This window comes from Sparus aurata, chromosome 21, assembly GCF_900880675.1.
Source record: "Sparus aurata chromosome 21, fSpaAur1.1, whole genome shotgun sequence".
NCBI classification, from domain to species: Eukaryota; Metazoa; Chordata; class Actinopteri; order Spariformes; family Sparidae; genus Sparus; species Sparus aurata.
The window spans coordinates 26,315,481-26,331,180 of NC_044207.1; the positions used below are offsets into that span (position 1 = coordinate 26,315,481).

General features: G+C 39.5%; 2 protein-coding genes across 2 annotated transcripts; both read left to right on the top strand.

The window, feature by feature from the left end:
* Positions 1–275: 275 nt before the first annotated feature.
* uqcr11 (ubiquinol-cytochrome c reductase, complex III subunit XI) lies at positions 276–3,038 on the top strand. The gene is made up of 3 exons (XM_030401890.1): positions 276–431; positions 1,124–1,246; positions 2,651–3,038. The coding sequence occupies exons 1-2, from the start codon at positions 382–384 to the stop codon at positions 1,242–1,244; spliced, it is 171 nt and encodes a 56-aa protein (XP_030257750.1). The 5' UTR covers positions 276–381; the 3' UTR covers positions 1,245–1,246; positions 2,651–3,038.
* A 1,559-nt stretch (positions 3,039–4,597) lies between these two features.
* LOC115572083 (methyl-CpG-binding domain protein 3-like) lies at positions 4,598–15,203 on the top strand. Its single transcript, XM_030401892.1, has 7 exons — positions 4,598–4,824; positions 7,739–7,910; positions 9,625–9,762; positions 10,816–10,906; positions 11,004–11,181; positions 13,705–13,884; positions 13,999–15,203. The coding sequence occupies exons 1-6, from the start codon at positions 4,811–4,813 to the stop codon at positions 13,877–13,879; spliced, it is 768 nt and encodes a 255-aa protein (XP_030257752.1). The 5' UTR covers positions 4,598–4,810; the 3' UTR covers positions 13,880–13,884; positions 13,999–15,203.
* Positions 15,204–15,700: the final 497 nt, after the last annotated feature.

Here is a 15,700-nt window from a genome sequence, read left to right on the forward strand (position 1 = left end):
CATCTTTGTTAGACTGAGTCGTCTCATAAGGTAATGACACTGAATTGCTATTAAGTTCTATATTTGCTTAATTCTTGGGAGCTTTTATTTTTAAAATCATCGTCAACATCATCATCATTTGCTTCTTGAAGGCAGAAATCATTGCTGACCAGAGGCAGGGGGATAACGTTGTTGTCACGCTGTGATGACGGTAGAGGGCAGTATTACACCTGTGCACAGCCTACCGGATTGTCTTTCGAAGAAGAAGAGGTCGGACTTTTATTTTTTATAATAACCGGAAGTACCCTGACGCCCTACGCATAGTTAGAAAACCAAAAGCGGAAGTCCTACTCAGCCTTTAAAGCGGCGCGTCCTCTGTTTGGAGGACTTAATACAGCAACAATGCTCAGCAAAATAATCGGTCAGAAGTATATAGCCATTGTCAAATCATGGTAAGATGTTTTTTTTATTTCGTACAAGTCGTGAGGAGGCAGAAGGAAAATCAAACTTTGGCTAACAGAATCTCGGTGTGTCCTTAGCTATCACTAGCTGTTAGCCTAGCCGAGGTCATTGCTGTGGGAACATGCAGACTTTAGCTACCTGGCAGCTAAACCTAGGCTGAAGTTACTTAAAATGGCAGTTTTGAAGAAAGTGTCGCATTTTCCTCAATGACTGTTGTATTTCGCCCTGATTACGTAGTAAAATGCTTATTTCATACATTTATTTCCCAGTGTGAATACGTTAAATTTGATCAGCTAGCTGCTAGCTAGCTAATCGACTGATGTATCTTGAAGGACTACAGCTGTCGTTTTCGTTATGATTAGGCAGAAAGATAATTATTCCATTAATCGTTCTGTCTTTAAGACTCGGGGATAACGTCAAAATGAATGTACTTGTACTAGACATACGCCGTCTGATGAGCTAACTTGTCTTTTTCCAGCTACAAAACAACAGAATACTCGCAACAATAACAACTTAACCTCTGATAGAATCAGTGTTTGTGTTTCAATCCACTAACATTCAGGTCTTAAAATGAGAATTACAATTCTGATTTGGAAATGATGTCTGATTGTTGTTGTTATTATTGGTGTACACACTTTAATAAATTGAAGAACAAATCTTGACAATGCTCTTTGCTCCACAGGGTCCCAACTTTGGCAGTGTGGGGCTCAGTGGGAGGTGTAGCCCTGGTCCACTTCACAGACTGGCGATTGTTTTTGGATTATGTGCCCTACGTAAACGGCAAATTCAAGAAGGACGAGTAGAAGTGAGTACTTGAAGAATGAAGACAGCTGAAGCAGTAATCACATCATTTTTCCTGCACACACTGTGTACCAGAACCAGAGGCTGCTGCTGGCTGTTGCACATATGTAGAATAGGCCAGTTCATTTACAAATGGTTGTAGACCGGCTTCTATATCCGTCTACACATATTTTTTATATGTTGTAATATTGTCTTTATTCGTGGTGCGCTTGAGCAATTTGTTTCTAATAATCAAGACAGAAAAAATAGATGATAACAAATCAAAATGTTGCTTGCTCTAATACTCCAATGAAACATAGATTATGCTTTTATTTCCCAACTGTGGCAAATTTAGTTGGAATATGACTTTTACTACCTGCAGCAGTAAAGGTTACTATGTGATTGTGATGAGGTGATCATTTTTACCATTCACTCGCATTGAGTGTTTTCACATTCAATACGATTGTTTGTTTTTTCTTACTTAATGTGGTGGCCTCACTGTCAGAGAACCGTTGTAAAATAAAATCAGAGAGCAGCGTTCACATACAGGCTGTCTTAATATTGGAATCGAGGACATCCAGAGACCAGAGGCAGTACTGGGTGGAGGTTTGACCTTGTTTCAGAAATTAATACCGTTATCAAGTACAGTGTGTATGTGTGTGTGTGTGGCCACAGCTTCAGATCAGCTTTTGCCTCCATCTGCAACTGCATTGTTGTACAAAAACTATTAAACCCACATCATAGCCATATTAGTTTATTTCATTTAACATGTGTGTTTTGATTCTGAAATAACTGAGACAGTGGACATCACTACAGGCACTGGGATTGACTTGTTTGTGCAGAAGATAACCACAAATGTTCTAATTCGTGTGATACCCTTCATCTCCACACATGAGACATCCTGGTCTGGGAGACGCATATTAAACTATATGATAACTCCTGTCTGACACAAGAATTGTTCAAAAAAAAGTGATTCCTCTGCTAAAAAAAAAAGGTACATTTCATCACCTGGCTAAAACTCTTTCATGGATGAAACATGGCGGTGGTGATGGCACATAGCCGGTACTGATGAAGGAATAAGTGGTTCAGACACAGTGTGCCAGGTAGTTCAGGTGTCAGGAGACCTGAATCCAGGACAGTGGCCTATTTTAAGACCGTATGTTGCAGCTTCTAATGAGGCTGGGACGCCTCAAAAACCTTCGACTGCTCTGCAGCGTAGTTATCTGGCACGAAAACTTAAGAGTGATGGTGTTTGCGAACAGTGTTGGATCAGGATATAAGTGAAAATGAAAACAGTCACTCATGAACAAAAATTTTTGACGTGAAAGACTCATTCTCAAACCACTCTAACATTTTTCGACTGACAACAGAACTGTCACAACAGAACTGTTTGTACTCTACAACCTAATGGCTTTATTTTCCCCATCAGGTCGCTGCTGTTTATTAACACCAAGACTTCAACACTGAACAAGAACCGCTGCCGCTGGTACCGTGTACTCCAGCCCAGTTCCATGCCGGGTCACTGTAAGGTGTCATCTTCATCCTGCAGCTCAAGTCAACACTGAACTGTTCACCACCACCATCCTCTCAAATCCAAACTGGAGATGGCATTTTAACGATCCTCAACCTCTGAAATAAGTGAATGGAAAACAGATGATAAACAGACTTTTGTTTTCTTTTCCTTAACAGTTTGGGGTCAGATATTTATTTGAATCGATAGTCTTGTATGTACTGTGGATCAAACCTGAATCACAAATGGATAAATCTGTTGTGTTATGTTGTTTGGGGAACAAGTAAAGTATGTGAGATTTGTCCCATGTTGTGTTTGTGTGCAGTTATTTAACTCGCAATGATTTAAATCCTGCCCTGCTGTTAAAGGCTGCTTTATATTTGAGTTAACCAACATCAGTGATATAAACAAACCCTTAAAGGCTTCAGACACGCATTTTAAATGAGCAGCCAAACATTGTGAGACCGAGATCCTTGTTTCTGTTTGGGGCTTTAATTTTACATAGTGAGGCTGCTTTCCTATGATTATATATCTGTTTTTAAGATATTTCTGTGTCAAGGAGTCTTGTACTTCCTCAGGACTTGGTAAACGTTGCTGTGCAGTTACACATTTAATATAAATCACACACTTGTGATTGTGCTGCTGTAGAAGTAATAGTTGAGTGCAATAAGGTAAAAGGGACACGTTAAAACAGATAAAGTCCAGGAATACAATTATAAAAAGCGCAGAGATACAATCAGTAACATGTACCATGTATAAAAAGTAAAAGTACTCATTTTGTACTCATTTTGATTTATTTATTTATTTGGTTAAGAACGCACCAATGTTTGTCTAAAGTGCAGTGAAGGAATGTAAGAGAACTTACTGAAGTACAATTTTGAGGTGCTTTGACTCTACTGGAGTATTTCTGTTTTCTGCTACTTTATACTTCCACTCCACCACATTTGAATCAAATATTGTACTTTTTATTCCAATACATTTATTTGTTAACCTTAGTCACTAGTTACTGTGCAGATTGTACGCTGCATCACAGCCAAATAATTGCAATTTCCATTTATTTTATGTGCAATAAATAAAACAGATTAGAATAATCAGTAAAATGCTGAATATCACATCCAACGATCGCTCGATCCACAGTGTACAGTGTATATACGTACATGTAAATATATGTAGGCTATGATTTAATTATACTATCACGTACTTTTAGACTTTAAGACCCAACTACTTTTCATATGGGAAGCCCATTTACATCATTTAAAGCCCAAAAGTATGTGAAAATGTAGGCATGATATAAAAAAAGACAAATCCCATGTTAAGACATGAGAAACTATGTGAAAAAAAGTCATAATTACGACATAAAAAGTCATATTCAAGAAAATAATGTCTAAGTAATGAAATATAAAGCTGAAATTCTGTGATAAAAACAATCAATATTGGGGTATAAATCTAAATTATAGTATAGAAAGTCATAGTTAAGAGATAAAAAGTCTAAAATATGAGATAAAAGTCATAATTATCAGATAAAGATTTGAAATTACAATATACAGAGTGATAATTATGAGATAAAAATTGAGAATTGTAAATAAATTACATATATAAATTAGATAATTTTGTCTCAATTATAATTTACCGAATATTTTTTTCATCCAGCCAGTTTTCATATTATTGTTTGTTTGTATGTTTTAAACTGGCAGAATAGACTTCCATGATATTCTAATATTTATTATTTTCACATGCTATCTTTACTTTCACTCACTTTATCTACTCGAACCGCTTATTATTACACGAGCTCAGTTATTTTCCAGCGGTGACAGCGTGAGTTGAACCGCAGACCACGTCATTAGGTTTCGGACTAGTTAACGCGAGTGTGGCGGATGTGTTCCCCTCATGATATCGTGGTGAGGCCGGCGGAGTGGTCTGCAGCGGCGGAGGTCCTGACGGGAGACAGCCGACAGACAGCGGGGATCGATAACAAACCAGACTCGGAGAATTATTATGACAGCATTAACAGGCAGCTAGCTGGCTTCTTATCCCCTGTGAGCCACCATCAAGAGCAAGCAAATCAAACCGACCGGGACCATGGAGAGAAAAAGGTGGGACTTTTAAACGTTTCGTGAGGCGAAGGAGTTGAAAAATGAAAGTTTCTTTGCAGGAAATGCACGCATGCATGCGACTGTTTTGCATTTGAGAGCAGCACTTAGCTAATGAACAGCTCGTGGATGTCCCAACTTTTCGTTACGTTAGCTCCACGTAGACTTCGGATAGTTTTAAGTACATTGCGTGAGGAAACGTGCAGCTTTAAACAACAGCGATAGAGACGCCGGCTGCCGTTACATTGACGTGAACAGCGCTGCTAGCTTGATTAGCTAGCTAAGTTTCATTGTTTACACACGCTTGACTTGCGGTGCGTCGGGCCGAGGTTTACAGTTACAGCAGCACTGAAACACGGTGTAAAATCTCAACTGGAGCGCAGCAGTGTTGTTTAAAACCCCAACATGAACAAGATGCTGTCGCTTAACACTCATTTATCCGCTCGCAGGACCCTCAAAATTAGTGCTTGCTTAATTACTCTCCGCACGTTGGTACGCGTGTAAAGACAGCGAGTCGTTTGTGTCACGAAGCTGCTGCTCCTCCTACAAACCTCAACAACAACCATTCCTACTTTCACTCACTTTAGCTGACGACACCTCCTTGGAACGGTGATGTGGGCGTGTGAGAATGGGCAGTATCGACATCTCCTGACTCCCTGTCATCACACCTGTCCTGTTAGGGCACCTTTTTGAGCATTGTTGCCAGGTCTTGTGAGAGAAACGAGCAAGACGGGTCTGTGGAAACGAGCCCAAAAGAAGCGACAGTGCATCTTTTGGGCAACTTCACAGAAGGAGAGAGACCACTTGTTTAATTTATACTCTATGTACATTCTATTTATGAATGTATTTGCATTTCAAGAGAGCCATTTAAAAATACCAGACCTTTTAATTCTATGTTTTTCTATTTAAATCTAAGGATCTTGAACAAAACAAACCGGCCAACAAGGAGTGAATAAATGAATGAATGACCATGAAGACATTGTCAAGTATTTCAGTGAACAGTTTTGTTCCCAAAAATCATACTTGACTAGTACTTGAGTACATTCTTCAAGTAAAGTCTTCAGATATCTAATGTTATATGCACTTTAAAGGGGCACTATGTAGTTTTGGAGATGAAATCCAAACTCAGAATTTTGATATTTTCAGTATCAATAAGGCAATAATACAAACTTGGAAACATAATAATTTATACTCTATGTACATTATATTTATGAGTGTATTTGCATTTCAAGAGATTCATTTAAAAATACCAGACCTTTTAATTCTATGTTTTTCTTTTTAAATCTAAGGATCTTGAACAAAACAAACCGGCCAACAAGGAGTAAATAAATAAATGAATGAATGAATGAATGACCATGAAGACATTGCCAAGTATTTCAGTGAACAGTTTTGTTCCCAAAAATCATACTTGACTAGTACTTGAGTACATTCTTTAAGTAAAGTTTTCAGATATCTAATGTTATATGCACTTTAAAGGGGCACTATGTAGTTTTGGAGATGAAATCCAAACTCAGAATTTTGATATTTTCAGTATCAATGAGGCAATAATACAAACTTGGAAACATAATAATTTATATTCTATGTACATTATATTTATGAATGTATTTGCATTTCAAGAGAGCTATTTAAAATTACCAGACCTTTTAATTCTATGTTTTTCTTTTTAAATCTAAGGATCTTGAACAAAACAAACCGGCCAACAAGGAGTAAATGAATGAATGAATGAATGAATGAATGAATGAATGACCATGAAGACATTGTCAAATATCTCAGTGAACAGTGTTGTTCCCAAAAATCATACTTGACTAGTACTTAAATACATTCTTTGAGTAAAGTCTTCAGATATCTAATGTTATATGCACTTTAAAGGGGCACTATGTAGTTTTGGAGATAAAATCCAAACTCAGAATTTTGATAGTTTCAGTATCAATAAGGCAATAATACAAACTCAGAAACATAATTTTGTGCTATAACTGAAGAGGAAAGCTGCTCTTAGGGGAAAATACGGTCCCCGAGACATTGTTTGGAGCCAGAAAGCTGGCAGGGTCCGCCACATATCAACAAAGTTAAAACCGTATAAAATTGTGTGTCAGTCAATGAGGATTTGTCTCGTCTTCCTCCAAAGTACAAAGTGCACCTTTATAAGCAGTGCTTTGGCTCTGATGGTGCAATCTGCAAAGTAACTGAAGTTATCAAATAAGTGAGATGGAGTAAAAAGTACAATATTTGCCTCTGACATGTAGATGAGATGACGCATCCAGTAGCAGAGAGTGGACATACTCAAGTAAAGTGATGTACTGGAGTGAATGTACTTGTATATAAAGTTATATAATCTATTCTCAGGGATTTCAATGATAACACTGCACTTACTTTATCAAGTAGAGTATTATAACTGCATGTATGTCACATTTAACTTACAATATCTGCAGAGTGCTTTTGATGCCTCCCACTCTCGAAATCAAATACTGTCCATTTCTCTCTCTCTTTGTTGTAATTTCTCCTAGTTTTTGCCCACTGTGTCCCTGTTGTTGTGAGCAAGGTAGCTTAAATAATTGCGCTTTTCAGATTTGTATTTTCACCCTTGTTGGTTTTGTGTGTGGGGGACGGGAACCGGTGGACGCAACAGGGTTGAATGCTGATCGAGAACAGGACAAACTGGGCCTTTACGCTCTATTAACAGGAGAGAAAGGAGAATTGTACAAATGTTTGTAAGCGACTTGACAGAAACACAAGCGCAAAGTCGATTTATAGTAGGTGAACTTGGATCCATCAGGTGGCCTCTGAAATCCTCCACTGCCTGTGAAGAGGTCCATTTCATTCAAAGAAGCCATGTAAAGATGTCCAAAGCCATAATTTCTTGAATATTAAAGCGGTCTATCGTGTGATAATGATGTGTTTTCTGTCTTTTTCCTTCCAGTGTTACATTACCTGTAAAGCGTATCTTCAACAAGCCCCAGATAGTCCGCAGTCTGGGCAGCAGTCTTCACACAAATGTGAATCCCAGCCAGGCCATAGCAGGACACTCGCTCATGACCAAAGTGCAGCGCAGCAGGCACAAGCATCATTATGACATCAACCATCAAATCAGGGTGAGTCGCTTTGGTATTTATGAGGCATTTGTGACTCTGCAGGGCTACCTGAAGGGAAAACCCCAACAAAAGTGTTCATTATGTCCTTTCAGTGATCTCTAGACGCTATGAAGTTAGTAGAACAATCCCCCTTGAACATATTCACCTTTGCTTGGACATTTTCATGTAATTGGGGGTTTTTTGTTCAAGTTTCTGACCAACAAAGCAGATATTTTAAGGTGATATGTGGAGGGACATTTGATAATTATGTGTCAGCTACAGTATCTACATCTTGATACTGCAGTTTTTCCTCATTCTTACATGTCAGTTTTCATGACATCCTGCCACAAAATCAGGATTTATCAAGTTCTGGACTGATTTATAGACTTCAGGACACATGCACATAACCTTTAGCATAATAACTACGACCTAAAAGCTCAGTTATGTTCTCATCAGAGCGTACAAAGGTCTTCCTCTTTGTTTCAGAGTCTCCCACGTGCCTTTGGCTAACACTCTTTGATGTGTCACAAGACTTTTTTTTTTGACAGAGGCTTTCTTTGCCACGCTGCCATAAAGCTGCAGCTGATAGATGCCCGGGCAACAGTAGATGTGTCTGTAATCAGCCCGTCATGAATTACTATGATTCATGCTAAACTTTTAATAGTTGTCTTTAGTGGAGGCCTGTGGCAGTGACTGCTTTTGTTGGATGATATAACAGTCCCGAAATAATTGTGGTGAATGATATTATTGTCATTTTGAGACCTCCAGTGATGTAATGGTAATATAATAGCGTAATGATACAAGTACACCCTTTTTGAAAGAGCAGTGACATGTTCCTCTTAATATTCTGACACTTGAATTGGAATGTGAAAAATATATTGAAATATCTTGGAAAAATTAAACATAAATAAAACAAAACCACATTAACAAAACAATTAATAAAATGGACTCTCTGGGTTTGTTAGCCAAAATTGAACTTAGATGAATTTGGCACAGGGGTTTAGACAAACATTCATTTTATAAGAGGGCAGTTTGGTTTTTGCCACTTTTGGTTGCCACCGTTTTAAACAAAGTTGACATACCGGCTCGTTCAGGTCAGTCAGTTCTCCTCTCAGATGGCTTGAACCCAAAATGTTCCCAGAATGTGACTGCACCTTTATGAAAATAACTTGCTGTATATTCTGACATCATTATGACAACTAATATTAACACAACAGACATAATGGAGCTCATGTATATTATATGATAACTCACGAACATAATGTACAATACGTCAACATTGTTACTGTCAAAGGCCTTTTAGTCACACCTTCAACCCTGAAGCTACTGAAGAGTTGCCAGAGGCGGCTTTGTTCTCTGTTGGTAAACCTCTCCCACAGACGCTGTTTTATGATTGACTGATGACAGTGCTGTGAAGGGATATTTAGTGCCTTATAAAACTGACATCATTACAGTCTTTTATCTCTGCTGTTCATCTCAGGGAGAGATTTCCTCCTTCAAACTATTCTTGAATCATGATAATAATCCAGTTTGTTGTAATGTTCGCATCGTCTTTTCACACTCCATAGAATTACATGAGGGCGACTGTTCGGCACTGACAATAGTAACAGTAAAGCCGTCATACTGCTCTTTAGACGTGTACAGTGACTTCTCACAAGTCATAATCTTAAAGGTTTGATCCAAACCGGAGGTCAGAATATCTCCCCGTTAATTCTCGCTGTTGTCTCTCTTGAAGGCGAAGCCTGATTTAAACACGACACTACCAGTTCGACAGACGGCGTCCATCTTCAAACAACCAGTGACCAAGGTAACAAATCATCCCAACAACAAGGTGAAGACGGACCCGCAGAAGGCTGTGGACCAACCCAAACAAGTAAGTCAGAGGAAGAACACATTTCAGCTCTTCACATTTTCTCAGGGAACGATAATATCACCGCTTCACTGACACTAAAGAACGGCCAGTGAGTGAAATGAAGTTTCTGTTCCTGCAAGTAGTTTATTGTCCACACATGTGAACACACACGAGGAATTTGACTGTTTCTGTTTCTCTTGATAAACTGAAGCAGCAGTCAAACGCAAGCTCATCGACTTGGATGATATTGAGCTTCAGGTGATCGTCGTCGCAGCTCCCTGTCAGTCGTCTGTATCCCTCTGTGACAAAATGCTTTAAGTTAAAGGGATATTCCGGTGTAAGATTAATCCATGGTCCAACACACACTGTGTTAGACTCCCTCTCGAGAGATAAAGTTTGCAGACCGCTAGCTAACGTAGTTTTAACATCCTCAGAAACGACTGCACAACAACAATACACTACAGTAAATGGGTCCAAATATAAAACCGCCATCAGCACCAAACTATTGCTGAAGTTTGGTGCTGTTCTGAGCGTTATTTGTGGCTTTTTGATGGCGGTTTTATATTTGGACCCATTTACTGCAATGTATTGTTGTTGTGCGGTCGTTTCTGAGGTTGATAAAACTCCGTTAGCTAGCGGTCTGCAAACTATGTCTCTCGAGAGGGAGTCTAACACAGTTTCACGGTGTGTTAGACCATGGATTAAACTTACACCGGAATATCCCTTTAAGACAGCATATTTTACCGCAAATTACTCACTGGGAACAAATAAAAACAATTTTAAATTAAATCTCATCAAAGTCTTCACTTTATATGTTAGTCTGGAGGGACAAGGCAGGTTTTGCTTTCACCAAGTGCTGTCCAAATGTTGTCTCTGTACATAAATGAATCAAGCAGTGTGGTTGAGACCTGCTCAATTTGGAAAGTGTCATGAGATGACTTCTGTCGTGAATTGGCGCCAATCAAATAAAGACTGATCGATTGACATGGGTGTTGACTGTTCAACCCTGCTGGTTGGCTGAGGCGTACGGCAAACAAGGTGGTAATTCTGGTTTTGGTTTGCTTCGACCTGCAGCTGTTCTGGGAGAGGAAGTTGAGCGGGTTAAATGCCTTTGATATCGCGGAGGAGCTGGTGAAAACTATGGATCTGCCTAAAGGCTTACAGGGTGAGGCTTACCAAAAGATATCACAACTTTATATGATTCAAAGGTGTAGTTTTTTTTCAGAAGCTTGACTTTTGCCCCCTTGTTGTCCTCTGCGTAGGTGTCGGCCCTGCGAGTTCAGATAAAACGCTGCTTTCTGCCATCGCCAGCGCCCTGCACACCAGCCCCGCTCCTGTCACCGGACAGCTCACAGCTGCGGTGGAGAAAAATCCCGGAGTCTGGCTCAACACAACACAACCTCTGTGCAAAGCCTTCGTAGTGACCGATGAAGACATCAGGTAAACTGTTCACACGGCTGTAGCTTCCTGACTGTCGGGTTCGTCATTATCGTCAGTTCTTTTGAGCAGATGTTTTGTCAGATACAGAACTCATTTCAATGTGTCAAATGTGAATCAAATAAACTGTACAGGTGCAGTTTATTGTGACAAATACACCCAGAGAAAAGGTGGTGTAACATGTTCAAGTAAAAACATTATTACTTTTACATGGACTGTAGAGTTAAAGGGGCATTGTGTAGTTTTGGGGGAAGAAATCTTAAACAGAAGAGAACGATCTTCATTGACCGATTTCTTTAAACACCTAAACAAACCTAAAAAAACAAACCTCTTAATTTAAATGACTGAGTAAATAAACTGACCTTGAAGAACAACACAATTTCATACTGTTTTACTTTGTTAATATGTGGCGGACCCTGCCACCTTTCTAGCTTCAAGCAGTGTTCTGGGGACCTTACATTTCTCTGAGAGCAGCTTGTTAATTCAGCGATGGAAAACATTAATATTTATGAGTTTGTTTTATTACCTCATTAAATGTTGTAAATATGAATATTCTGAAACAAATAATTCTACTTAAACACATATTCTATGGTAATTGGAAAATGGACTGCATATATAAAGTGCCTTTTCTGGTCTCACTGAGCGCTCAAGGTGCTTTACAACACTAGTCGGTATCAGCCATTCACACACATTTAGGCTACCATGCAAAGCGCCTTCCGCTCATCAGGAGAGATAACCGTTCACACTCACTCAAACACCAATGGAAGAACCACCACAAGCGATTTGGGGTTCAGGCCATGTCCACACATACCAAAACGATCTTTTCCCCCATCTTCCTCGGCATTGTTCAAGAATATTTGCGTCCAAACGGATCCATTGTTAACGACTCAACACGCTGTAGTTCATATTCCAGCCTATAGGTGGCGCATGAAATTCACCAAAAACGGAGAACAAAAGACGGCGCATGCGCAAAAAGCTTTCGCGCTGTATACAAACAGACACTAGAAGGAGAAACCAAACAAAGAGGAAGAAGAAGACGTAAATGGCTGGTGCAATGGCTTTTTCGCTCAGCGTCGTGGCGGAGGAGCATAATGTTTCGCTCTAGTAACCTTAACAGCCTCAATATCTTCTGCAGCACGAACACAAGCATTAGGCCTGCACGATATGAGGGAAATCTGCCATGTGCGATAACACTGTTCAATATTTAATAACTTGCGATAAATAAACAAATATTGAAGTTTGCATATTATTAGCTTTACAGTTAATGATGGCAAACGTTTGTTTTGAGTTGTTCGTGTAGGTCTTTATGGTTGTATTGCAGGTGGTGATGGAGGTTGGTTGTGTTTCCTGCTTGGCATGTTTTACACAGTACCTGTGTTTGTAACACGTCGTCTCTCCTGAATCCAAAATAAGTCTATATAGCAAAAGTGCTGTTTCTTTTCACCACAAGGTCTTCTTCGACTACATTTTCATGGCTTTTCTCTCCTCCCTCGGCCATCATAACCTGACAATCACCACCAAACTGATGCCGATTAATCTTGTCAGGGCAGCTAACGGCTAGCTGGGGCTTCATCTGATTGGCCCTTGTATGCAGGGCTGCATCTGACGCATGAGGCAGTCTTTTGCGATGTGTTTATTGCGTATGTTCATATCACTATGACGATGATAATTCGATTCATCAGGCAGCCCTAACAAGCATGTAGTCCGCCGTCGTTATTGTTGTTATGAGACAACGCGGGTTAAAGATGTCAAAGGCTTGAGGTCGAGGGGTGGGGCGATGGCATCATCGATACGCAAAGTATGTGGATTCGCCGTCCACACGAGACCGCAAGGGCGGCGTTTTCGAATTTTTCCACCCTGAGACTGGCACTGCATTTACAGGATCCATTTGGACGATCGGCCAAAAAGATGCAAAACATGTGTGTTCACACAAAAAAGCATTTCCATGTCGATGGCCCCTCAGTATCTCACCCAAGGACACTTCAACATGTAGACTGTAGGGTCCAGTATGTAGGATTCAGGGGGATATATTTGATTTGGATTGAGCCTTTTTATATGGACAGTCGTGTTTCTACAGTAGCCCAGAACAGACAAATGTCATAACCCGGCCCATGTGCCACAACAAAAACAGGAAAGGATGTGGAGCGCAGATGTTCATACATTTTTTATTATAATAAGCATAGAAAACTAAACAATAAACTGCAAGATAAGATATGTAGATGCTGTGGTGTAGGTGTAGCCAACAATAGTTAAACAAACCTGAAGCTGGCAGGGAGGATCGGGCTTTTATACCCCAGAGGCCCAGGTGCTCCATATCGGGCTGTTGCTGCAATCAGCTCCCTCAACCGGTTCCTCTGGCAGCCTCAAAGACAGATAGAGGGTGTAAATATCAAACCCACACAGCAGACTCTCAACCAGCAGCCGGGGCTGTAACCAATTGTGGGGACGATGAAACTAAATTCTCTCCGTCGTGATCAAGTCTTTGCTATTATTTAACCTTTTACTTTCTCCTTATGTGTCCATCAGGAAGCAAGAGGACCTTGTGCAGAATGTGAGGAGGCGTCTGGAGGAAGCCCTTACGGCCGACATGTTGGCTCATATAGAGGACGCCACTGAGGAAGAAGAGGAAGAAGAAGAAGGAGGAGAAGACGAAGTCAGCAAAACAGAGAAGGTTGAGCAGGTGGAGAAGGAGGAATTATAGCCAAGGTAAAACACTTTCCCAGTGATGTTGAATTTCTTCCCGTTGGTTATTTCCTTGCTGCTCTTTGATTGTCCTCCACTTCACCTGTAACACGTCCCTCTCTCTCGTCTCTCCCACAGGCTCGTTTGACATGAAGTTTGCTGGTAAACTCTTTTTTTTTTGGGATTTTTCACATGACTGGCACCGTGATTATTTTTTACACAGTTTTAACTGAAATAGATCATAACTGCAGACATTCTGCAGATTTCATTAACCTAAACAAAGACTGTTTTTTTCTTTTATTTTTATATGTGACAGTTTATTCCTGCAACGGTGCTTTGAGTTTCAGTTCATGTTTACCTCTACTAATGTATGGCAGTTACGGATGGTGCTCTATACAATACAGTGTTACATTTAGTTAACAGCTGTTCAAGCTCAAAGTTAAAAACACAAATTTAATGTCTGTGACTGATAGGTGCGTGTGTGTGATGTTGAGAACCTCTTTAAGTGTATTTCTTTTTAACTATTCTACAAGAACATTGTTGCTCTTTTATATTTTACTCTGGCACTGTAGGTAGTGTGTTTATGTTTGGAAGCATAGGAAGTTTGCAGTATGTTTACATGAACACGGCTGCTCCTGTGGCTGTGAATATTCAGATTTAGCTTGTTTTGATTAAAAGGTTTTTACATTTCAACATAGTGCTGTTTCTCATAATAACCTCAGTTTACCTGGATTAAAAAGTTCAAGTCCTGGTGTTCGTATTGACAAAATTATTAGTATTTTTTTTTTTTTTTGGCCAACTTCATTTGAGTTCAGACAGTCACAGAAAAAGTGCATACCCTCCAGAAAAAACAATAACAACACTGATGTACCTCAGAACAAGATGTACTGTACCTCATTACAAGTCTCATTATTTGTCTCCGTACCACTGTGTCACTGTCAAATAAATGCAACTCTTTTATGATCGGTGTTCTTCATTGTTTTGTCGTTTATTTTGTTATTATCACGTGTAAATGTAGGAGGTTGTTGAAGGTGGACATGGATTTAGATCTTCTAAAAAGGAAAAAGGCAATATTTTTGAATATTTTGGTTTTAATTGGTCAAACTAGTGTGCCTGAGATTTAAAGGTGTATTTTTTTTTAACATCTGAGATTATTACAATTTTCGTGTTGCATGTGATTTAAATTAAGAGAAACCTGTTTTTCCACCTTCCTGTCGACATTCATTTACATAATGTGTTAAGTAATTAACATAAAATGTGTTTTTTAGGCCATGAAATTCAGCCAAGGTTCAGGCCCTTTGTTCTTTAAAAGATTTTCACATCTTAATAAAACGATACTCTCACGCCCGTATGTTTATTGTATTGATTTCTCTTTTCCAAAATTCTACTGTCCCTGTTGAACCGAAGCCAATAAGCAGCCTCCCTGTGTGAGGACGGAGTGTATCACACTACAGGCTGTAAAGCCCACTGAGGCGATGTAATTTGTGATTGTAGAAAATTTAATAAGGGTCAATTCTCTCTTTGCATCAATATCCTTTCACCCCAGATCAGCAAGGACGCCCATAGAGGGGATGGCAGTCATTAAATCCTTCAGTGTCCATATGGGCTCATTGTTTGAAGATGAAATTGAACATATCCTTTTATTTCTAGTGCAAAAAATAAAACAAAATGATGCTTTAAGTCTCTTAAAAACATGTTTACATGAAGCTACGTATCCTCCATTAATCTATTCATTGTGAGCATTTGTGTTGTTCTTTTTATTACCTAGAAAGCACAACACACACTTGCATGAGCATCCTTCAGATGCTGTTGTTGGACCACCCCAAAACACCTCATTGGT

Bases quoted from the DNA above. Each gene is read 5' to 3' on its own strand.
- uqcr11 (XM_030401890.1), top strand. From the start codon at position 382: ATGCTCAGCAAAATAATCGGTCAGAAGTATATAGCCATTGTCAAATCA. The intron at 432-1,123 runs GTAAGATGTTTT...TTTGCTCCACAG, and splicing joins ATAGCCATTGTCAAATCATG to GGTCCCAACTTTGGCAGTGT.
- LOC115572083 (XM_030401892.1), top strand. The intron at 9,763-10,815 runs GTAAGTCAGAGG...TTCGACCTGCAG, and splicing joins CTGTGGACCAACCCAAACAA to CTGTTCTGGGAGAGGAAGTT. The intron at 10,907-11,003 runs GTGAGGCTTACC...TCCTCTGCGTAG, and splicing joins TCTGCCTAAAGGCTTACAGG to GTGTCGGCCCTGCGAGTTCA.